Source organism: Lentinula edodes, assembly GCF_021015755.1.
Source record: "Lentinula edodes strain Le(Bin) 0899 ss11 chromosome Unknown C8R40scaffold_3, whole genome shotgun sequence".
Lineage (NCBI taxonomy): Eukaryota > Fungi > Basidiomycota > Agaricomycetes > Agaricales > Omphalotaceae > Lentinula > Lentinula edodes.
In genome coordinates, this window is record NW_025764309.1 from 899,710 (window position 1) to 920,449 (window position 20,740).

At 47.1% G+C, this 20,740-nt stretch overlaps 8 protein-coding genes across 8 annotated transcripts; 4 read left to right on the forward strand and 4 right to left on the reverse strand.

Moving 5' to 3' along the window:
• Nucleotides 1-5: 5 nt before the first annotated feature.
• C8R40DRAFT_1083484 (uncharacterized protein) lies at nt 6-2,469 on the reverse strand. Its single transcript, XM_046227255.1, has 2 exons — nt 287-2,469; nt 6-231 (listed from the first exon to the last, which is right to left on the reverse strand). Exons 1-2 carry the CDS (start codon nt 2,410-2,412, stop codon nt 201-203), a joined length of 2,157 nt encoding a protein of 718 aa, XP_046090958.1. The 5' UTR covers nt 2,413-2,469; the 3' UTR covers nt 6-200.
• On the reverse strand, nt 2,418-3,129 carry C8R40DRAFT_1083487 (uncharacterized protein). The gene is made up of 4 exons (XM_046227256.1): nt 2,947-3,129; nt 2,811-2,894; nt 2,629-2,751; nt 2,418-2,577 (listed from the first exon to the last, which is right to left on the reverse strand). The coding sequence occupies exons 1-4, from the start codon at nt 2,974-2,976 to the stop codon at nt 2,512-2,514; spliced, it is 303 nt and encodes a 100-aa protein (XP_046090959.1). The 5' UTR covers nt 2,977-3,129; the 3' UTR covers nt 2,418-2,511.
• Nucleotides 3,130-5,137: 2,008 nt separating this feature from the next.
• On the forward strand, nt 5,138-5,987 carry C8R40DRAFT_450265 (uncharacterized protein). The gene is made up of 4 exons (XM_046235096.1): nt 5,138-5,411; nt 5,469-5,584; nt 5,639-5,709; nt 5,769-5,987. The coding sequence occupies exons 1-4, from the start codon at nt 5,312-5,314 to the stop codon at nt 5,845-5,847; spliced, it is 366 nt and encodes a 121-aa protein (XP_046090960.1). The 5' UTR covers nt 5,138-5,311; the 3' UTR covers nt 5,848-5,987.
• Nucleotides 5,988-6,048: 61 nt separating this feature from the next.
• C8R40DRAFT_1083490 (acyl transferase/acyl hydrolase/lysophospholipase) lies at nt 6,049-9,553 on the forward strand. The gene is made up of 19 exons (XM_046227257.1): nt 6,049-6,133; nt 6,187-6,354; nt 6,410-6,488; nt 6,553-6,640; nt 6,699-6,754; nt 6,822-7,014; nt 7,064-7,079; nt 7,135-7,147; nt 7,204-7,310; nt 7,359-7,664; nt 7,729-7,817; nt 7,883-8,079; nt 8,169-8,208; nt 8,257-8,358; nt 8,416-8,487; nt 8,542-8,626; nt 8,685-8,709; nt 8,757-8,840; nt 8,891-9,553. The coding sequence occupies exons 1-19, from the start codon at nt 6,066-6,068 to the stop codon at nt 9,488-9,490; spliced, it is 2,388 nt and encodes a 795-aa protein (XP_046090961.1). The 5' UTR covers nt 6,049-6,065; the 3' UTR covers nt 9,491-9,553.
• On the forward strand, nt 9,240-10,622 carry C8R40DRAFT_450347 (uncharacterized protein). The gene is made up of 6 exons (XM_046235097.1): nt 9,240-9,767; nt 9,819-9,895; nt 9,955-10,009; nt 10,073-10,090; nt 10,157-10,166; nt 10,220-10,622. The coding sequence occupies exons 1-6, from the start codon at nt 9,582-9,584 to the stop codon at nt 10,552-10,554; spliced, it is 681 nt and encodes a 226-aa protein (XP_046090962.1). The 5' UTR covers nt 9,240-9,581; the 3' UTR covers nt 10,555-10,622.
• A 68-nt stretch (nt 10,623-10,690) lies between these two features.
• C8R40DRAFT_1166099 (uncharacterized protein) lies at nt 10,691-15,901 on the reverse strand (the record flags this gene model as incomplete). The annotated part of the gene is made up of 15 exons (XM_046230797.1): nt 10,691-10,812; nt 10,863-11,690; nt 11,746-11,949; nt 12,000-12,107; nt 12,161-12,364; nt 12,419-12,523; nt 12,574-12,729; nt 12,783-12,881; nt 12,944-13,114; nt 13,170-13,274; nt 13,333-13,500; nt 13,551-13,655; nt 13,715-13,885; nt 13,937-15,509; nt 15,569-15,901. The coding sequence occupies 15 exons, from the start codon at nt 15,899-15,901 to the stop codon at nt 10,691-10,693; spliced, it is 4,452 nt and encodes a 1,483-aa protein (XP_046090963.1).
• Nucleotides 15,902-16,327: 426 nt separating this feature from the next.
• Nucleotides 16,328-18,239, forward strand: C8R40DRAFT_1083501 (uncharacterized protein). The gene is made up of 5 exons (XM_046227258.1): nt 16,328-16,734; nt 16,786-16,889; nt 16,942-17,208; nt 17,271-17,992; nt 18,061-18,239. Exons 1-4 carry the CDS (start codon nt 16,432-16,434, stop codon nt 17,947-17,949), a joined length of 1,353 nt encoding a protein of 450 aa, XP_046090964.1. The 5' UTR covers nt 16,328-16,431; the 3' UTR covers nt 17,950-17,992; nt 18,061-18,239.
• Nucleotides 18,091-19,834, reverse strand: C8R40DRAFT_1034479 (kinase-like domain-containing protein; the record flags this gene model as incomplete). The annotated part of the gene is made up of 5 exons (XM_046223435.1): nt 18,091-18,160; nt 18,217-18,351; nt 18,406-18,600; nt 18,653-19,001; nt 19,048-19,834. The coding sequence occupies 5 exons, from the start codon at nt 19,832-19,834 to the stop codon at nt 18,091-18,093; spliced, it is 1,536 nt and encodes a 511-aa protein (XP_046090965.1).
• Between the last annotated feature and the right edge of the window lie 906 nt (nt 19,835-20,740).

Genomic DNA, 20,740 nt, shown 5'->3' on the forward strand with positions numbered 1-20,740 from the left:
GGAATGGTTGCTTCCCAGAGTGATCCGCTGGCGGTACAGTAACGATTGAACGGTTCGATAAGGCAGAAAGACAGATGATTGTCATGAATAATGTCAAAGTTTTGAACAGAGTAAAAACTTTTGGTAAGAGACAGAGAGAGACAAAGTAAAGGCGATGATTCAAAAAACGGTTTGCTATCGGAACTGCGCGCACACATGGGTTACCAAGCCAGGCCTACATCTTGAACTTCCCTGTCCCAAATCAGTTTAACATACTCAGCAGTCTTTATCGAAAAAAACAACCAACCTTTGCACAACTTGCACGTGCTCAGCTTCCTGCTCTTGCTCCTCACTAATCTCTTGTAACGGAGTCAAAACAGACCCATGTTCATATGCCCCAGGCATAGTAGGTATATGCATGACATAGTCTACAATGGGTTCATCATATCCACCCCCATGCAACCTCGGACTCTCATACGCACTCATCCTAAAGTTTTCCATCCTCACCGCATCGAGCCCGACCAACCCCAGCTCAAACTCGACGGAACGCGAAGGCATCATGAGAGTTTTCTTCAAGATTGATTTAGGACTGAGTTTGCGCTCTGTACCGATGGTGCTAGAATTGCGGGGGCTGGAAGTGTTGCCAGGGGCTCTGGTAACCGCCGCACCATTAACAGCTATAGAGGGGGCTTTGGATTTCGCTGATGTTACTGAGCTGGATGAATGTGTCCTGGGCCTAGCAGAGTCGCTGCTGCTTCTGCTGCTTGGAGGACTTGGAACAGGAGGCGCTACTTCTCTGGGTCCAGACGGCTGATGAGAGTGATGAGATGATTTCGATGATGATAATGGAGAGTCGGAAGAGGTCGACCGGGAGTTCTCGATCAACGCCTTAAAACTGGTATCCATAAACAAACTGTCATCCCACTGACTCGTCTCTTCTACGAGTTCCTGAATAATTCCAAGCATTGCATCCGCATCAGGGGAAGAAGGCATTTGAGATTGAGTGGAAGCAGCTTGGGACAGTCTACAAGGAACACTGGAACGATTCTCGGAAACGATCTCGGATTGTATTTGAGACGTCCCTCCTTCCTCTAGCCCCAGCCCTAGACCCCAAGAAGATGGATAGCCAATTCCCAGATCAGCATAATTTTGATGTTTCGACCATTCTCCAGCGTGAGATGCAGGTGCGGTGGCAGAACCGGTGCTTGAGGAAAGGCTAGGGATGGAAGGTAGAAGGTCTTTGTCTATTTCTTTATTGAGATTCGCTAGTGAACCTTCCGGGAGAGTGACGATCCTTAGCGGAGAAGGTCCGACTATAGGACTCTTTCGACTTCGGAGGGAGGGCGATCGACTAGGTTGAGCTTTAATGCGCGGGAGGGTGCCAGAAGTTTGCGAAGGACGGCGAGTGATAGTCATCCCAGTGTCCGCGCCAGGTATTACGGGAGACAGTTTGATTTCATTGAGAGAAGTTTGTTTAGGAGACAAGGCGTATGGGCTTGAGATGTAGCTTCTACCCTCGTTTGAGATGGATTCTGGTAGATCTGGAAGTGGAGACAACAAGACTGAGGCTGGCAAGGGAGGCAAAGGAGGAATACAACTTGAAGCGCGACTGGATTTGGATTTTGACCTAGAATGCATTGACGAAGGAGTAGGCGAAAAGGGTTCAAAGTCTAAAAACGAAGTTTGATGGAGAAGATCTGGGTTGTTATTTACCAAATTGACAAGCCTCAATCCTGGAATAGGTAGCGAATCAAATCTATGACTCCTTGAGCTCTTGAGACTAGAAGGTCTCCTACGACGATCATTAGGATGTTCTGGATGCATTTGACGCGTTACTGGAAGAGAATAGCGCCGACCAGACGAGTTGGTTCGTGCGTCAGCAGGATATGTCGGCGATGAGGCGTAGGAATGCGGAGGTGGATGTGACAGCGCGACCAAAGTGTTTGAAAGAGCACGGCTGTCGCTCGTGTCCGAATAGCGAGTAGAGCGTCTCAGTCCACCAAACTCGCTGATAGAAAAACGAGAAGTACGGCGTGCAAATTTCTGGCTTCGGCGAGATTGAAATTGAAGTTGATTCGAGTAAACAGAAGGTCCATCGTACAAGGTCTTCACACTGGTTTCCCAGGAGGGCGAACCGAAGAAGCCAACAAGAAAGGCAGCCTTGCCAGGCTTAACGAGTTTTTCAGAATTGTAAAAGAATGAAGTCGTAGATCGCTGAGAGGATTTAAGAGAACAATCGGAGAAGTTGTACGAAACATGAGATCGTCTGTATCTCATATACAGAAATTTGGTGAGGACCAGAACAGTGACAGAAAGAGCTACAGCGAGCAAGACTGCAAAAGTCGTTGCGCTGCCAGACGAGTTGAGAACGTTGATAGGATATGCAGTGACAATGAGAGGAAGTGATAAAAGCAGCACGTTTTCAAGGAACATGGTAGTGAGAAGCCAAGTTCAAATGTCATTTGTTGTAACGCATTTGTTTTTATATTACATAGATATGTATATACATTCTGTTGCTTGTGTTTAAATCGTTCAGAATTGAGCTTCTAGCTGCTTCTTTGCGTGGTACTGAGCCTTCTCCTTGTCGATGAAGTCGAGCTGAGAAAATATAAGAATTCAAGGCAAATAACAGCATCAACGACCACTTACTCCCTTGGTTTCAACGATACGATCAATGAAACCACCAGCAAAGGTAGCAAGAAGCTCATTTCTTGTTGCGTGCGAATCAGGCTCGCCATTGTCTGCAACATGTTTCTCGTATGCCTTGGCGGCCTATAGACAAAGAGAAGTCAGTACCCAAGTACTGTCGGCGAAAGAAAGGTACGACAAACCTCGTAGGAGGCGGCAGCAGCGAGCAGTTCATGGGAGAGCTCAGCCTTGTGAGGAGCGTTGTTTACTTGATCCCAAGCTTGAGCCTACAAAACGATGAGCAAAGAGGACAACGATGGATAGCTCTTAAGGACGCACCTGGTCAGAATCATCAGAGAAGAGACCCATTGTTTGAAAATGATAAAGATGGTAGATGGGTGTAAAAGAATAAGTTGATGAAGGATCTAGTCAAATGACTGCTGGCTTTTATACGGTAACCCGTTTCCAAAAATATACATGACGTGCTGCCTAGGCTGCGGTCGTTAAATATTTCCATGATATCCAAATTAATGATATCACAAAAAAGAACAAAGCAAACCAGTGCAGTTACCATCGACACCTTCATCCATCATGATATCACTCATATTTAGCAGATATTAGCATGACATGAGCTCCATTCACTCTTTCAACACATGGATATTCCGTATAGAAACGCCATCGATTGCAGAAGAGATACATCGACCTCCTGAGCGGTCCTCAAATTGCTCCGACACACGATACATCTATCAGAAACTGATAAGGTCTTCTCAGTGCTATGTCCACTACGGTGACTGCAAGTCTCAGGCATAAAAAATTACAAGCTATGTAAACTGCATGCATGAGATGGCCTACGCACGCGATATCGATGAACGCGTATTGGCGTGGGAGACATGACATCAAAATCGCGTGATCGTGTTTCTGCAAAGCAAATTTATTTGCATTTTTATTCGACTGTATCCCATTGACTAGCATCGACTTCACAAGCAGGCCTCCAACTTGGGTACCACAAGTCGCGGCAGCGACATCAAGCCACTGAGGAACACGTACTGTATGTCTATGAGAAACTCGCGGCGTCAAAATTAGAGAAAGCTGCTTCCATTGACCCCTTCGTAATATCAATTCGTGTTGTTACATCACACTAGAGTTGAGTTGGATTGATTTTCTTGATAGCGATTCTCCAGTACAGGCTCGGCTCAGAAGTGGCTGTACAGCAATGGCAAAGTGAGATCTTATCAGATCTTATTGCTATGAACAAGATCGAACAGTCAAACGCTTGCGCGATTCTCCAAATATCACCTGGCCCCTCCCCTTTCCTCAGGCTGTTCTTGGATGGGACATTGGGCTGTCGTCGAAGCCTGTCGTTTGAGGAAACCTAAGAAAATACACAGGCCACAGCTGATGGAAAGTTTTACGAGGATCCTTTCACCGCAATAGATTGTGCTTGCCCGTTTTGATCATATCGCACGAACAGAGAAGAACAGGTTATGATTGCTATTGCTGTCAAGCTTGAAGCGCAGCTACGTCTGACTAGTTTGGACGAGAGTATACAAGAAAGCCCATCTTTAGACAGGTCTGAGCCGCGTCCTGGCATGTCTCGCTATTGCCCGCTATGCGCTTATCTATGCAGATCATAACACCACTCATAGAGAATTTTAATTTCTCGGTCATCCCCGCTTAACCGACTATCTCACTTCCCATATATGTCTTCCTAGTATCAAGCAAGCAAGCGAAGAGATGGATTGTTCGGGGTTTTGCAATTTTCAAATTTGAATGGCTATTCACCTACGACATTTTGCAGGTTACTTGAGCGTTCCGCGCAAGATGATCTAGGACTCAAGTTGTTCAGGTTGACCCACCATGGACCGCTATGTTGCAGAGAATCAACAGTATTCAAGCTGAGGCCATCATTCAAGATCTAACCAGCCCCCTCCGACAAATTACAATCAAGACATACACCGAAGCGTTTTTCTGTGCCCGGCACCCCCGTCACGCTCTTGTTTATGTTTTTGCGCCGTCCACTATTTCTGTACGACAATCGCTTTCACTTCTGCTTTTGCATTTATACCATTCTAAATTGCTCTACTGCTGATAGTGTCGTTAAGCGCAAGTCAAGCTGCTCCTGCGAACATCACGTCTATGTCCAGCACTGTCTTCGAAACTCCCAATCGGCAGCTGGGAGCTCCACATATTTTTTGGTTGATCGGTACCACGCTGACTTGTGTCTGTCCATCTTGACTGATTTATGAAAGAGATATGGTGTTGGTCTAGTGTCAGATGAGCAGGGCAAGTAATTACTGGCAAGTACTGACAATGTCTAGTGAAAGTCAAGTGAGGCGTTGGATTCACAAGCCGTGATGCTGATACATCTCCCAAATCTTTCACAACTTGCAAAATGCCAACACCGTTTGACCCCCGGGCCCCTATCCTCGATTGGGAGCAAATTCTTGCTGTGTCGTCGTCTTCTGTGACATCTATGTAAACTCACTAACTAACAGCATCTGAGATGCCCTCTCCTCTATCCCATAGGTTCTTCTATTCGGCTCTCAAATCAACGTTATATATATCGCGCGGAACCAAGTTGAACTTGAAGGACGTTTAGGCAGATAACTTATTGGCACACCTTTTGTCATTGACATATCTATTCATTTCCTTGCCTTTAAATGTGATTGCATATTGCACAAATCGTATAATCGGCCTCCTAAAGATGCGTCTCTGCTCTGTGTTCACTGTTCTTGTTCTGTTGGTCCCTGTCGCGCGCGTCCTGGCACAATCTCCAGCTAACTTGGTCACTGTCAGCTTTAACTGTACGTCCCCCTGAGCACGCTCTCTTTTCGATAATCTTTGAGCTTGTTCGTGGGTAGTTTTCAATGTTCCAGCCACGTTCCAGGTGACTTTCGAGGACGACCTTGGAGACAGATTCAACAGCGCTACATTCACGCAACTGAACAATCCCGGAGTGGCTTGCAACGTCGGTTTAGTGAGCTTCACCTTTGTTTGTATCTATTCTCGTCAAAATAGTTTTATTTCCTAGGGCGGAGGATGGGTTTTCAGCGCCCTTGAATGGCAGTCAGTACCTATCAACTTGTATAATACTGAACTTGGGTGCGGCTCTAAACTTGGATAATCTCAGTTCTATTGCTGTACTCTAATGTCTTATACAGCTATCAAGGCGAGTGTACTCTCTCTGCTAACTCGGCTTCTGAAGGCACTTGGTTCTGCAACACGGTGGGCAACACCTGATATTGATGTTGCTAACCGCACCAGCTAATATAAGGGTACTAGCCTATCAACTCGGAATCCTTTGTCCAGAACGCATGTGGAGTCCCGCCTGGTTTTACTTAGTGGTGTTATCGAAGACAAGATTTGTGAGAAGGATTGGGGTGAGAGGGATGACGTTACTTGTATTTGTAGCCGTGATCCGGAGCTTTCCCACCGTAACTAACTTACTTCTTGTGTTAATGCCAAATTCTACAACCCGCGGTAGACGATTGACAGAGCTCCTAGAAGCAGACTATGTAGATGAAGCGTGAGCTATGATCTGTAGCTATGAAGCCAGAGTACTCTGAACATCCAGGCTAGGCATATACAAGCTTATGCAGAAGCTCTGCGCAACGACGACATCCATATACCCGAAGCTAACTCTCCAATACCTCCTGGCTCTCCAGCTATCAGTCATCACAGTAGTGTTCGAGTTCGAAAAGTCACTGCTTTGTCAGATTTTGCTCCGATAAATCTTCGCGTCAAGAGGTGCGCCTTAGACTGGGTGTAGGGAATTGACTCTGAGGTTTATTTTGGGGCTTAGACGGAAGAAGAAGGGAACATCGGCCTCTGCTGTGCGGAAACATGATTGGACATTTATTTTGCTCAGGTGGCCTCTCCTGGTAAGCAATCCACTTACCCCTTACTTTTCTCGATGTATTTCTGATGCATCGTGTATTTGTTTAGTTCTTTATATTTCTCTTCATCGCTATCGAGTTCGGCCTCTATGTTTTGATTAGGCAGGTCGTGAACACAAAGGAATGGATATTTTCATGTACGGGCGAAAATCCAGTTGATCTAGTACGTATATCTGACACTCCTACATTCCTCAGGGCGTGGTCAAAAGGGTGTTCTGAGAAAACGTCTTCGTGGTGCACAAACCTACCAGGTGCGAACCACATTCCGGGATGGCCCAATGACAAAGCACCGTTGACTTATCCTTATATTTTGTCAAGGAATGGAAAGATGCGGCAGCCACGTTAGACCAATATCTACACTTTGATGAATGGAAGAAGATTGATGAAGATGCATTCTATGATTGGAAACTAGTGAGGAAAGTCAAACGCTCCTTGAGGGCATTACGAGAAAAGAAAGATGCGAGAGGATGTATGGGTGTGCTCGAAACTTGTATCAGGGCAAACTTTGCTGGTGAGTGCCGGATATCAATTTAACGCGTTTTTCTGAACACAATCAACAGGCGTCGAGTCCCCGAGGTAAGCAAAGCCATTCATCGATTCCGACCGAAGTTTTACCAAGGATTTCGCTCAGGCTGTACAGTGAAGTGAGCCATTATTGCGATAGGTGTGCTTTCCTCGAGAGCTCATTTAGACTTTCAAGACCTATATCGGAACGAAAGATTTGATAGAGTCCTATTACGACGAACAAGAAAAAGCGCTCGAATTCGTGCGTGATTCTCCAGATATCACCCTTGACGAAAAGAAAAGGTGTGTAATCCACATATCCGTCTATCGCCATCTCACATTGCAATCAAGGTTCTTCAAAGGCGCAAACACTAACTATGGTATCTCCGCCCTCTGTCTCTCCGGGGGAGCGTCATTCGGGTACTATCATTTCGGAGTTGTCAAAGCCTTTCTCGATGCAGAGAAACCCCTTCCCCGAGTCATCACAGGGACATCCGCAGGCGGTCTCATAGCTGCACTGACCTGTACGAGGACTGACGATGAATTGAAAATTCTCTTAGTCCCAGATTTAGCGAACAGACTCACAGCATGTGAGGATCCGTTCAAGATCTGGGTAAGACGCGCCTGGACAACTGGGGCTCGGTTCGATAGCATATCGTGAGTGGATCTTGACCTCTTTGACCTACAGCCTGGACCGAGTTCTGACTGATACTGGACACAGCTGGGCACGCAAATGTTCGTTCTTCACTCGAGGTTCGATGACGTTCAAGGAAGCCTATCTTCGGACAGGTCGCGTCCTGAATATCTCTGGTACGCACATATCATGATGTTTTAGCTGAAGGTATTGTCTTGACACAATGCGTGCTATTCTTCAGTCATCCCAGCCGATAGGCACAGTCCGACGAAGTTACTCAACTATCTTACTGCCCCTGATACTGTCATTTGGTCAGCGCTTCTGGCATCTGCAGCAGTACCGGGAATTCTGAATCCTGTACCTTTGATGTCAAAACTGAAAGATGGGAGTATTGTACCGTGGAATTGGGGAAGCAAGTGGAAAGATGGATCATTGAGAGTAAGTTGGAGGAGTCTATATTTTATCCGACATCGTCTTCATTGGCTTTCACTTCTGAACTTTTGCTGATTTCACTTTGAATTCCATAGGTTGACATTCCGGTTCAGGCTCTAAACCTTTATTTCAATGGTATGTGGTCCCTATCTTTTTCACACCTCTTAGTCACGATTGGAATAGTCACCCATCCTGTGGTATCCCAGGTCAATCCACATGTGCATTTGTTCTTTTTTGCCCCTCGAGGCTCAGCTGGCAAGCCCGTGGCTCATTCCAAAGGCAAAGGTATGTATATTATTTTAGTCATATTAACTTGGTCATCACTACAATACTTGCCAATAGGTTGGAGGGGGAACTTTCTTCTTTCCGCTGCCGAACAAGCCTTAAAGCACGAACTGACGAAAAACTTCAAAGGTGTGAAGATTTCGACTGTCCGTTGATCGATATTCTGAATATACGTGTACGTAGTTATCCGTGATTTGGAACTGCTGCCACAACTACTTGGCCAGGATTGGTCATCTGTTTTCCTCCAACGCTTCGATGGTGCCGTCACGTAGGTCGTTTCAAATAAACCTCATAAAGTCGACCCCCATATTGATGCTTTGATGTAGAATATGGCCAAGAACTAGATTTTGGGTGAGTTGCTTTGAAACTTGTTCAATTCTTGGCTGATGGAGTACTAGGACTGGTTCCGTATCTTGACAGATCCTGATCCACCAGAGTTGGAAAGGATGATGAGAGTCGGTCAGATCGTAACATTTCCTAAAGTGAGTTCCTGTTTATAAATTTGTCGCATGAGGGTTTACTCGAAATCCAGCTTCATATGATCGAAAACCGAGCTCGAATTGAGAGGCAGATATTCCTCGGACGTCAACTGGTTCGTCGAACACTGCAAAACTCCGGCAGACAAGTCAACACGCAAACTATCGCACTTCCTGCGCGACTTTCGACTACCCCTTCTTACACAGGGACCGATGCACCCATATCAGTGGACACTGACGCAGAAAACGCTTACGCATCTGCATCACGCAAATACTTCCGTCGTCGTCACCAATCCGCGAACGGACAACTGAAGCCTCGCGCGAACAATGGAGGGAAGGGTCTTAGTTCAAGAAATGCATCAGCAGAACTTGTAAATCCTGGATCCACACCTAATAGGCGCACAGAGCCTATGCTAAATAGGACAACAAACGGCGATAATCTTCCTTCAGGCCATATGCTGAGACCACCAACGAAATCATTCCCAAACGTTTTGGTCTTGAGAGAAAACGAGATGGATGAGGATGGGTGGAGTAGCGAGAGTTCATTTGATGATGATCTGGTGGCGATGGATGAGCATCGGAGATATACTAGCCATTCCTCGTTGCCACCCGTTGAGGATTCCGACCAGCTGCAACGAGATGAGTGGTCTGGTTAGTATCTTATATCATGTAATTTTAATATATATACATTGACTCACCACACGTGGTGAGAAGCAATACCTATTTGCCTGTCTACTGTCTACTATAATGGAAAGCCCTCCACACAGCCGCTTAGCTGAAGCCGTAGAGCGACGGTTGAGCGCGCAGCAGTCTCATGGTCCCTCTCCAGCTGAAATGGCTGCAGAGCACGCAAAGCGCCAAAAATTCCGAAGACTGATAGATCCTGGTATCCTGCGACCAAATCCAGAGCCAGAAGCCGTAGAGTCAATGAAGGTTAGCTTCCGACCTCTATCAATATATTGAAAAAACTGATCGCTTCTCAAGATTCTGTATAAGCTATCGGAGAACTTGATTCGGGAACCTGAAAACCCCAAATTTCAGCGGTTCAGGACAACAAATACGTAGGTTTTTGAGGAGTGCTACATATCGTCTTCCAATTCCAACACTTCTGGCTTTGTAGACAGATACAGAAACATATAATGACTCTGAAGGGCACAGTAGAATTCCTTCGAGAAGTGAGTTGAGTCAAATTGTATGTAGTAGATGGTTATCTCATCATCATCTGTGGCGCAACGTAGCTCGGCTTTCATCCAGAGGTGCGCCTTGATATCCTCTGAAACTTCTATTCCAGGTACTCAATCGTATGGATATGGCTTGTTTAGGTCGTGGATTGTGAGTTCTAGAGTGCCTTGCGATAATTTCTCATAACAAGATTTCGTATCTAGTTCAACCGTACTTCGTTTTCAATCCGAAGCGTATGTCAGATCTCGAGATTGGGAGTGCGATGCTGAAGGAGTCGTTGGACCTGCATGAGGAAAAGAAGGCACGGGCGTCAGTATCAAAACAAACTGTGCAAGAAGCCAGAGCAGAAGTAATCGAAAAGGTACAGTTGGCATTCATGGAGGATCGTAGGACCAAAATGGAACACGACGAAAGGGAAAGGCAATTAAGAGCAGCTCGCGCAGAGATTGCAGCACGAAAGGAAGCACGAGAAAGGGCAAACACCGACATTGAAGAGGACAATGTTATTGCTGCTGATCAGCCACCACCTTATAACTAGTTTTGCTTACTTACATATATCATTGCTCAGTTTACTTGAATACAGAACTCCAATTTGACACGACAAAAAGTGATTGTGTATCGACGATTATTAGACAATAAAATACAGGAAATCAATCCTTTCAATAAATCACGGCCTAGATTGGGGTACGGCGTATAGGCACAGGAGGAAGACTGCCGGTAGGAGGTGGGGGAGGGGGAGGCAAGGGGAATTCTTTCAGAGTCCTATTCAGGGAGTGACGCGTTGAATCCGGATCCGCTGATGACAATTTATTAAACACATTTAGACTGAATTCTCAGATCACTCACTTTCTTCAAAAGCCCTGATTCTCCGTAGAACCACGCTATCTCGCTTCTTGTGCACAGTCCTGGGCTCGTCATTTCTACTTGATAGTATCACAGGTCGACGAAGACCCATCGAGGCCGAACGTTCAAGTGAACTATTAGCTCCCTCCGCTACAGGTGCAAGCCCAGTATTAGCACTCCGCATAGAAGAAGTCCTCGTCGGAGCAGCGGAAGACGATACCCTTCTTAAAGGACTCTGTAGTCCTGGGTCTGTCGAAGATGTACCTGGTATACCTGTTCGAATTGTGGAGCTACGAATGGGCAAGGGAGCACTGGATGGAGTAGACACGGTCGATACAGGGTATGTACTACGGTCAATTGAGCCTATGGAAGTGTTTGTAGGGGCAGAAACAGTTTCATTATAGGTGGAGAGACGGACGTTTGGTCGTGCAGGAAGTCCATAGGACGGCAGAGGACCCACAAAGCTAAGCGGCCGGTGAGAAACAGAACCAGACCTAACGCGTGCTCCGATTGGACGAGGAGGTACTTCCGGGCGAGTTAGAGTCCGGGACACTCTCGGTGTCACTGTTCCATTAGGAGTGATAACTACGCCATCTGGAAATACTTCGTCATGGAGTTCGCGATGCGAACGATGACCTTTGAGATTCGCAACAATCTTCTTGACATCTTCCTGCAACATCACGGCTGGAGTAGATACAAAGCCAAGAGGGAATACCTCAGCGTGGAGACTCTTATGAGAGCGAGCGACATGCCTACTCGAAGACGATTTTGATGGCCTAACAACAGACATCATGGGAGTATAGGGCAATATATGAGGATATACCGCCGGATCTAGAAAGCGAAATGAGGAGAGCTGTTTCGATGACGCAGGTTTTCTAGAGCGTACATAAATCAAACACGCCATATCTTGCAACAGTTTTTGGTATGCTTTGATCCTTATTCTCTTGGGGAGGATATAAATTGAAATCCGGATACTGGCGACAGGGATAGAGGATGAAGTCTGGGTACTGCCTTGTCTTGCAGGTATTGGAAACCGCGAAGACCACTGGGTGAGCAAATGAAGAAGAGTTACGTGGATACACCGCAGGGTCTGAAATAAAATTGAGTTCAATCAACAACGGCAAAACAAAAGTCACGAACACAGATCAAAGATAGGGTATGCCGATGACGGGTCCACAGTTCCAGCTGGCTTGCTTTCACTAAGAGAATGCCAATTTTGTGTGGCCGCCTCAGATTGCACCGGGGGATCTGCAAAAAATCAATGTCAGTTGCAGTAGCCTCCATAATGTGACCAGACTGACAAATGTCGAAGGCGCTCAAAGGATAAGATAATGAAGACCGGGTAATGGGTTTCAAAAAAGGTTTTCCCATTGCAGGATATATCTCGATAATAGCGGAGTCCTGACGTCCGCTCGTTGGTGGATAGATCTGAGGATAAGGAACAGTCTCTTCCGTTTGAGGTTTAGCGGGGTAAAGATCATCAAAGTATGGGTACAGAGAAGGATCTAAAATACCAGTTTTAATCGAGCTTGGGATGAATTCAGAGGTGGGAAACTCACAGATCTTCAGAGATGGGTAGGTGCATGGAATACGAACTGAAATCGATGATAATCCATGGCCAGTATGCACGTTATAGGACTGCTCAATGCTCGTCACAGGAGGATCTATTCAAGAATTATTCAGCGGTACGTTGACTTATGGTTGGTGAACTAACAAATTTCAAGCACAGGCCATGCGGAGACGACTTTGACGTGGACCACTTTGCTTAGTTGTTTTATCGCTGGGTAGACAATTAAGGAATCCGGATAAGACCGTGTAATGGAAGGCTGCGCGGGGTAAAGGTCATCAAAATATGGGTACACAGATGGATCTAACAACAGTTATAGAATTAGCTCAAGCTTTGTAGACAGCATAGCAACCCACAAAGTCTCAATGTCGGATAAGAATATGGAAGGCGAACTGAGACAGGTGAATTCCTGGCATACGTAGTGTGCGATTTCTCAGCGCTGTCTACCGATGGATCTGCCAATTCGAGAACTAGTCAACGAAGAGGAAAAAAATGACAGATAGTTAAGTATACATACATATCTCAAAAATGGGCCACGCTGAAGCGACCTCGACGTGAATTACTCTACTCAATTGATGACCTTGATGACCTTGATCCACAACTGGGTAGATATCGAGTGTACTTAGGTAGGAAGTAGGCTCAACCTCAGCGGGATAAAGATCGTCGAAATATGGATACACTGATGGATCTGATATATTCAGTCATCAGACCAGATTTTATAGATAGATGGTAAGAATGCGCACAAATTTTCAGCGATGGGTAGGAGCACGGAAGACGAACTGACACCGGGACCGATCCATGACGAGTATCCAAGCTCTGCGACTGCTCCGCGATGACCACAGGTGGATCTACAGGTTCAAAATAATATTAGCAGAGATGAAGTATTTGACTACATGGTAGACGTACATATTTCGAAAGTGGGCCAAGCTGAAACTACCTTGACGTTGACCACTTTGTCCGACTTCTGATGTTGATCCACCGCTGGGTAGATATCAATTGAGCTTAGGTACGAGACAGGCTTGACACTCAAAACCGCTGCGGGGTAAAGATCGAAATATGGGTACACAGACGGATCTGATAGGAAATTGCGTCAGATCAACTTATATGTACGAGAAGGAACGCACAAATCTTCAGCGACGGGTAGGAGCATGGAAGATGGACTGACACCGGGGTAGATATATGTCGAGTATATGAGCTCTGCGACTGCTCCGCGATGGCCACAGGTGGATCTACAGGTCCAGGATGAGATCAGCAGGGATAAAGCAGTTTAACTTCATGGTAGACGTACATATTTCGAAAGTGGGCCATCCTGAAACTATCTTGACGTTGACCAGTTTGTTCGACTTCTGATGTTGATCCACCGCTGGATAGATATCTATTGAGCTCAAGTACGTGGTAGACTTAACACCCAAAACTTTGGCGGGGTAAAGATCGTCAAAATATGGGTAAACAGACGGATCTGAGAGAAACCTTCGTTAGTTCAAATTATATGTACGAGAGGGGGACGCACAAATCTTTAGCGATGGGTAAGAGCACGCAGGCCGAACTGTGACCGGAGAGAGATCTTGACTAGCATACGAGTGATAAGGCCATGAATGTCCCCACGGAGCATGAACCGACATGGTCAACTCAGCGCTGGGAGCATGGGCTGAGTTGTATGGCGATACTTGACTCTCGGGACCCGATACTGTATCCAAATGCTGTTGGTGGTAAGGCCACACCTGTTTCCAAGGAGCACTTGGCAAAGCAAGATCCTCGGGGTCAAACGCACGTTGGCCTACGTCAGGGGTCTGGACGTAGAAAGGTGTAATAGGACTAGAGGGCCAAGATGCAGGCCCCCAAGTCGTTGCAGTGGAAGGAGTTGGCGGCGGGCTGAAGACGAGACGATCACCGAGATGTACTGAAGGGGCTCTGCCAAAGCTCATTGGAGACTGTGGATACTCGGAAGGTGGTCCCCACGATGTAGCTGTCATGGGAGTTGGAGGCGGACTGAAGACAGCACGGTCACCAAGGTCCACGGAAGAAACTCTGCCGAAACTGATTGGAGAAGCGGGATATTCGGACGGAGGTCCCCAGCTGGTCGCGGTACTAGGGGTTGGAGGACAGTCTTCATACATGCGATGAGCAATGTCGGGAGTCATAACGCGCGCCCAACTAGGTATGGGTGATGGTAACGTGTAATCTGAAGGGCCAAAAGAGGTGCAAACCGAGGGAGTCATGCACACAGAACTCTCCATACGGTTTGCCAAATGAACGGACGGGAGCCGTGGCCCCGATGCAACTGATCCTTCCTCCCAATCATTGGGACCCAAAGAAGATACAGACCAGGTGAAATCTTCCAAGTTGAGTTCCTCCATGTCTTCGCCATCAGCAACACCGTCCAAGGACATCGTGTTCGGAAGATTGGCAGGCTCTAGACTAGTTTGACCTTTAGCGGCAAGAGCACTAGGTGTCAAGGAGGCACTGGCGCGCCAGCTTTTTACTCGTTTTGCAAGACTGTCTTCGAGCTTTGCAGTCTTTGGTTCATCTTCCTGAAATATCGGTGATAACGCGCGGGCTGAGGCAGAGTGCTCTGGAGAAATATGAGCAGCAGCAGTAGCAGTTCTTGCGACCGCACGTAATGACGAGTCAAGTCGGTCCACCAATGATAGTTTCTTTGGTACATGGCGACCATGGCGTGTAATTGATGGAGGAGAGATAGACTCATTATCCAGTTGATCATCTTGAAAGTTAATTTCCAATTCTGTATTTCTACTGTCCCCTCTGAAGTGGGCTAAGGAGGGTGCTGTGGAGGGGCCTACAGATGCCGGGACGTCTACGTGCTCTCTGTGGGTAGACGCAATCCAAGCTGAATACCAACGTGCATGCCGTATGTCTATGTCGAATTCCACTTTTCCAACGATAGGAACTCGGGGAGCAGGGAAGGAAGGATCAAACACATTGCTCCAGATCATTTGCCAGGATTCATCGGAGATGCGGGGAGTAGCGGTAATCCCATTTTCTGTGAAATGAAAGTAGAGACATATCCCCGTAGTACTGGGGAAATTGAATTCCCTCGCAATAGCGGAAAGCTGGCCATACATCTAGATTATCGTTGTTTATAAGTAGACAGTCCTTGTGAAAAAAATAATCTAATCCTTACCGTGGGGAACAGAGGTAACAGCATTCCCTGCGAAAGACGGTGTCGAGGACCAAGAGATAATGTATGTCCTAGCTGACCGTGTTCTTGAAGCAATGCCGGGGGAGGAATAACCACAACAAAAAACTTGGAGCTTCGTTGTACCCCTCTCTCTCGGTTCTCCCGAAGACCTGAGCTGTGATATGCCAGACTTGACACTCTACGAAAACGGGCTCCTGCGGTTTCGGGGGTTGGAGAATGGTAGGTAGGTTCGGAGTCCATATGAGACGGCTCTGCAGGCATTGCACCTAAGACAGAAATTGTAGCAGGATGTGCTGAGCCCAAATGGTCGGACATCGTTTCCGGGGGGCTCAATGGTGCCCTAGGAAACTCAAATGGTGACGGTTTGTGGAATGGGGACGCAGTGAGTCGTGACATTACACCAGGTAACGGGGAAACCGTAAAGGAAAGGAGGGAATGAAAACAGTAGAACGAAAACGAAAAGGGAGGTAAGAAAGCGATTGGCTGGGGAATACCGTGTCTTTAAGTGCTCATGAGTGATTGGATCAGTTATGAGGCGGTATACCTGAATTCACAGTGATGATTGGTAACCACAACGGAAAAGTATTAAATATAGTAACACCGGCAACTCGGAAGTCGGGAAACTTTTAGCAAAATGCGTCCAGAGCCTGCAGAAATCGCCAGAATCGCAGCAAAAGGGAAGAGAAAAAAAACTCGAGATAAAGTGGAAACCGCAACCGTAGTTAGGCTAGCTTGAATGTTCATGACATTGACATTGCAACAAATGGCCAATTCAGATCACGTGCGTGAATATTCTCCTTCCTCAGACTCAGAATTCGAAGTTTACCTCCTCCACAAATTCTCAAATGGAAGGCCGATTGGAGCAAGCAGCAGCCTTGGGCCAAAAGGACAAAGGACCTGCTTTTATCTCACTTATAAATGAGATAATATCTCGTTCTGATCAATCAACAGTCGCTCGGGATATACCAACGCTAGTAGGCTTTGTTGTTAACCAGGAATCTGTTGGTCTCGTTGTCGGTCGGCAAGTACTGTCTGAGCTTGTCAGAATTGTTGGAGATGGTACTATCTCGGATCCTGAAGTGCGAAAGCGCGTAGTACAAGAAACTATAGAAACTACTCAACCCAAGATAGTCAGTTACGAGGAACAAGTGAGTTTTAGAAAGGCGAACCAGACAGCGCCACTGACAGTATACCTTAAGGTTAGCAATTTAAGGTTCCAATTGGCAGATATATACGAGAATGAAGAAGAATGGAGCGATGCTGCTCGAGTCTTGATGGGTATACAGTTAGATTCTAACCAAAGGTGTGTGGCTTGTTTCTTGCTTACTATCTTCTGTTAAAGAATCAAACCATAGATCTTTGCCTGATGGCGAGAAGATGCGAGTATATGTGCGAATAGTTCGTCTACTGCTAGAAGAAGAGGACTCTGTGCAAGCGGAATCATACTTCAATCGTGCACAACTTCTCGTTCATTCTACAACCGATAAAGAAACCCTACTGCAATTTAAATTATGTCAAGCTAGAATTAGTGACTACAGTCGAAAATTTTTGGAAGCAGCTAGCCGCTATCACGAACTTAGTTTCGTGGCAGATATTGACGAGGAAGAGCGACGCCACATGCTGTGAGTTTCCACTTGTAGCATAAACATCCAACGTATCACACGAGTCTTATCCCGGTTCCTAGAATGGCTGCAGTGACCGCCGCTGTCCTAGCACCGGCAGGTCCTAATCGATCTCGCGTATTAGCTTCGCTATACCGCGATGAACGAACTACCGAACTCCCTACCTACAACATCTTATCTAAGATGTTTTTGGACCACATCCTCCGACCAGCAGAAATCAAAGAATTTGAAGGCACTCTCAAGCCTCATCAGCTAGCCAAAATAGCTATTTCGTCCAATGATCGAGTTGCTACATCTACCAACGATGAAGAAATCGATACCCCTAGCGATCCACCTATAAGCACGCGTACCGCCCCAGCTACTGTCCTTGACCGTGCGGTCATGGAGCACAACCTGCTCGCCAGTTCCAAAATATACCACAACATCAGTTTTCGCGGTCTCGGCGCTCTACTCGATTTGACTCCCGGCGCTGCAGAAAATATGGCTCGGAAGATGATAGAACAAGGTCGACTCCGAGGCACCATTGACCAGGTGGATAAGCTCATTTGGTTCGAGGGGAACCATGAGGAAGACGATGCCCAGGGGAAGGCAGGAGGTCTGGGAGAGGTTGAGGAAGCAGAGGATACTGGCGCTCCTTTTACAAAGCGTTGGGATGCACAAATCCGAATAACTGCCGCAAACGTACGTCCATCTCATTCCAATGGACATGAACATTATACTGATGTAGAATGCCCAGGTTGAATCCATCGTCCAGCATTTGACAGAACGAGGTCTGGTCAGAGTGCCTGTGCAGGCATAGACGATGTTTGAGAGGTTTGCAGCGATGATACGATAGTTTTGATAATGTACATACACTCCATAAACGGATCAATCTCTGTAATATTACTCGCGCTTCTTCTTCTTGGCACGTTTTGTTTCCAGTTCATGCCACTCGCCCTCTAGGGTAGCAAGACTAGGGGACCATTGAGGTAAGATCAGACAAGAAGCAAGTTCACGAGATGTCCTTACCTGGTGGGTTTTTCTGCCATAGGTTCTTCCGTTAAAAAGTATGGTGCGTCCATCGCCTGAGCTGCGGTAACACGCTTGGCAGGATCGTAGTCTAACAGTTGATCTGCAAGGTCTATCGCTGCAGGTGACAACCATCTGTGATAGCAAAACGTCATGCATTATTCGAGATGGAATAGTCACACAACATACTTGCGGAATAGTTCCCGAAAACGGTTTGAGATGGTGTCTTTCGGCTTGACCATTTCGTACCAGGGCAGGTTCGCAAAGCCAGACCAACGCTGAAGAGTCGGCGTTCCAAATACCTTATATATCGCCTCCAGTTGGGACAGCTCGTCGTTACCTTGAAATATTGGCTTCTTGGTAAAAAGCTCCAGCATTATGCACCTAACACAAAGATCAATACTGAGATCCGTGGGGACTCGATAATAGAAAATACCCTGCACTCCAGATGTCCACTTCCGGTCCATACACGGTTGCTCCAAACAACAACTCGGGTGGTCGATACCATAGAGTGATCACACGGTTCGTGTAATCAGCCTTCCGTCTCTTCTGATAAAATCGGGCCAACCCAAAGTCAGCTAGCTTCAACTCGCCTAGGTTGTTGATAAGAATGTTTGAACCCTTGATGTCACGATGTATAACTCCTTTGTGGTGGAGATAAGCCAAGCCTCGAAACATCTGATGACAGAGGGATTTGAGGTGAGCTGCAGAGAACTGGAATTGTGTCTGGGCGAGGACACCCGTCAAATCGTGGTCCATGTACTCGAAAACCATGTATGCAGATCCTAGATTTCAATTAACAGAGAAAGTGCAAAAGATGAAAGTGCTTACCACTCGAAACCATCATCTCAAAAAGCCTTACAACATTGTCATGTCGTAGGGATTGTAGAAGTTTGATTTCGCGCATCGCAGTCACAGGGAACCCATCCTTCTCGGTCTCCATTCTTATACGCTTTAATGCTACATGAGTATTCGTAATCGCATTCCGCGCCTTGTACACCTTGCCAAACGTCCCCTCTCCGACCTGACCGACAATAGAGTAAAGTTCTGGTCGGGGCGGCGGGGGAGCAACCGCGTCAGACGGTTGCGCGGCGACACAGGACTCCTCAGCTTGAGGTACCGGTGTAGGTTCTTTAGACGTCTTTTGACCTCCGTGATCAGAGACAGAAGACTGTTTTGGTGACGGCGGGGGTAATTGATTTGAAGAGGGCACAAAGTGCGGTGCGTCTATCAAGTGGTTATTGGTAGGCGTGACCTCTAGATCTCGTCCGGCAACTTCGACCTCTGTCTGAGCCTGCTGCTCCTGTGGCGTATTAGAAGCAGATTCCTCGTCTTCCGTGAACGCAGGGAAAAATTGCTTCAGTGAAGATTTGGGTGGCTTCAGAGCAGTGTTCCGTATCGGAATAAAGGAACCTGGGACAGGTATCGTGAGACTCTTTTGAGGCTCAACGTGATTGGGTAGATTGGGCGTTACATTGGTGGAGGGTTTGGGAGGGAGTGATGCCGAAGGTGGAGGAAGTGAGGAAGTAGGTTGCGGGGGACGTTCAGGTAAGGAGGCCGGAAGCGCCGGGGATTGGAGGGGTGGTGGGGTATGAGTAGGAAGATGATGATGAGCCATTTGAGGGGCTCCATATACCATTGCCCCCCTAGAAGGTACCGGAAACGCATAATATTGTGCCGGGTAATGTGCCGGATATTGATAAGGATATGCATATTGGTTATGAGGGTATTGGGTAGGATGTGAAGGTGGAGGCATCTGTTGCGACAATACTTGTGAGGCAGAATTGGTCGCTTGGGAAACCTGAGCAACTTGCGCAATCTGGACAGGTTGGGTATCCTGAGCAGTCTGAGCATTCTTCCGCTTATTTTTCTGGGGCCGGAATTGAGAAAAGGTGTGATATAGAAAGAGGGGGAAATTGAAATACCTTCTTGTTTTTCCCTTTCTGCTGAGGCTGGGACGGAGGATCCTGAGTGGCCTGTGCAGGCTTCGGTTCCGGAGGAGGAATGTCAACAGAAGGAATGGGAGTAGGAGGAGCAGGATCAGGGAGTTGAGGACTTGGAGCACGAGCATGATTGACAGGAGTCGGACTTCTAACTCTATGACTGCGGACAGGGTCTCCAGTGGGCGAGACGCTTCTGTGAAACCCTACTTTATCGTTCCTCCTGTACGATGAAGTAGGAGAGACCGGAGACCTGTTCTCTACCGGAGGTAGAGGGGGAGTCCATCCAGTTCGTCCCCGCCCATGATCCCGCCGGGGATCCGGCGGTGAAACGCTACGGACTAAAGGAGGACTAGAGTCACGCCTGCGGCGCTTCGGAGGAGGGGGGGATTCGAAGTGAGTGTAAGAGGGAGACGGTCGAGTGGATACACGGGGTGGTTGTGGAGACGGAGTTCGCCTTCGAGAGCGGTGGGAGTAGTGAGATTCCGCAGGAGAGCGGGAGCGAGAAAAAGAGCGACTGTGTTTTCGACGAGTTGACGCTTGACGGTCATACCTATGATCATAAAAATCTGGTTGTCGTTCCC

Coding starts and splice junctions, on each gene's coding strand:
- C8R40DRAFT_1083484 (XM_046227255.1), bottom strand. CDS start 2,412: ATGTTCCTTGAAAACGTGCTGCTTTTATCACTTCCTCTCATTGTCACT. Junction 232..286: donor CACGTGCAAGTTGTGCAAAG/GTTGGTTGTTTT, acceptor GATTTGGGACAG/GGAAGTTCAAGATGTAGGCC.
- C8R40DRAFT_1083487 (XM_046227256.1), bottom strand. CDS start 2,976: ATGGGTCTCTTCTCTGATGATTCTGACCAG. Junction 2,895..2,946: donor TCTCTGATGATTCTGACCAG/GTGCGTCCTTAA, acceptor ATCGTTTTGTAG/GCTCAAGCTTGGGATCAAGT. Junction 2,752..2,810: donor CTGCTGCCGCCTCCTACGAG/GTTTGTCGTACC, acceptor CTTTGTCTATAG/GCCGCCAAGGCATACGAGAA.
- C8R40DRAFT_450265 (XM_046235096.1), top strand. CDS start 5,312: ATGCGTCTCTGCTCTGTGTTCACTGTTCTTGTTCTGTTGGTCCCTGTC. Junction 5,585..5,638: donor TGGCTTGCAACGTCGGTTTA/GTGAGCTTCACC, acceptor TTTATTTCCTAG/GGCGGAGGATGGGTTTTCAG. Junction 5,710..5,768: donor TTGTATAATACTGAACTTGG/GTGCGGCTCTAA, acceptor TGTCTTATACAG/CTATCAAGGCGAGTGTACTC.
- C8R40DRAFT_1083490 (XM_046227257.1), top strand. CDS start 6,066: ATGCCAAATTCTACAACCCGCGGTAGACGATTGACAGAGCTCCTAGAA. Junction 8,359..8,415: donor GGCTCATTCCAAAGGCAAAG/GTATGTATATTA, acceptor ACTTGCCAATAG/GTTGGAGGGGGAACTTTCTT. Junction 8,627..8,684: donor CGCTTCGATGGTGCCGTCAC/GTAGGTCGTTTC, acceptor GCTTTGATGTAG/AATATGGCCAAGAACTAGAT.
- C8R40DRAFT_450347 (XM_046235097.1), top strand. CDS start 9,582: ATGGAAAGCCCTCCACACAGCCGCTTAGCTGAAGCCGTAGAGCGACGG. Junction 9,768..9,818: donor AAGCCGTAGAGTCAATGAAG/GTTAGCTTCCGA, acceptor TCGCTTCTCAAG/ATTCTGTATAAGCTATCGGA. Junction 9,896..9,954: donor CGGTTCAGGACAACAAATAC/GTAGGTTTTTGA, acceptor CTGGCTTTGTAG/ACAGATACAGAAACATATAA.
- C8R40DRAFT_1083501 (XM_046227258.1), top strand. CDS start 16,432: ATGGAAGGCCGATTGGAGCAAGCAGCAGCCTTGGGCCAAAAGGACAAA. Junction 16,735..16,785: donor TAGTCAGTTACGAGGAACAA/GTGAGTTTTAGA, acceptor GTATACCTTAAG/GTTAGCAATTTAAGGTTCCA. Junction 17,209..17,270: donor GAAGAGCGACGCCACATGCT/GTGAGTTTCCAC, acceptor CCCGGTTCCTAG/AATGGCTGCAGTGACCGCCG.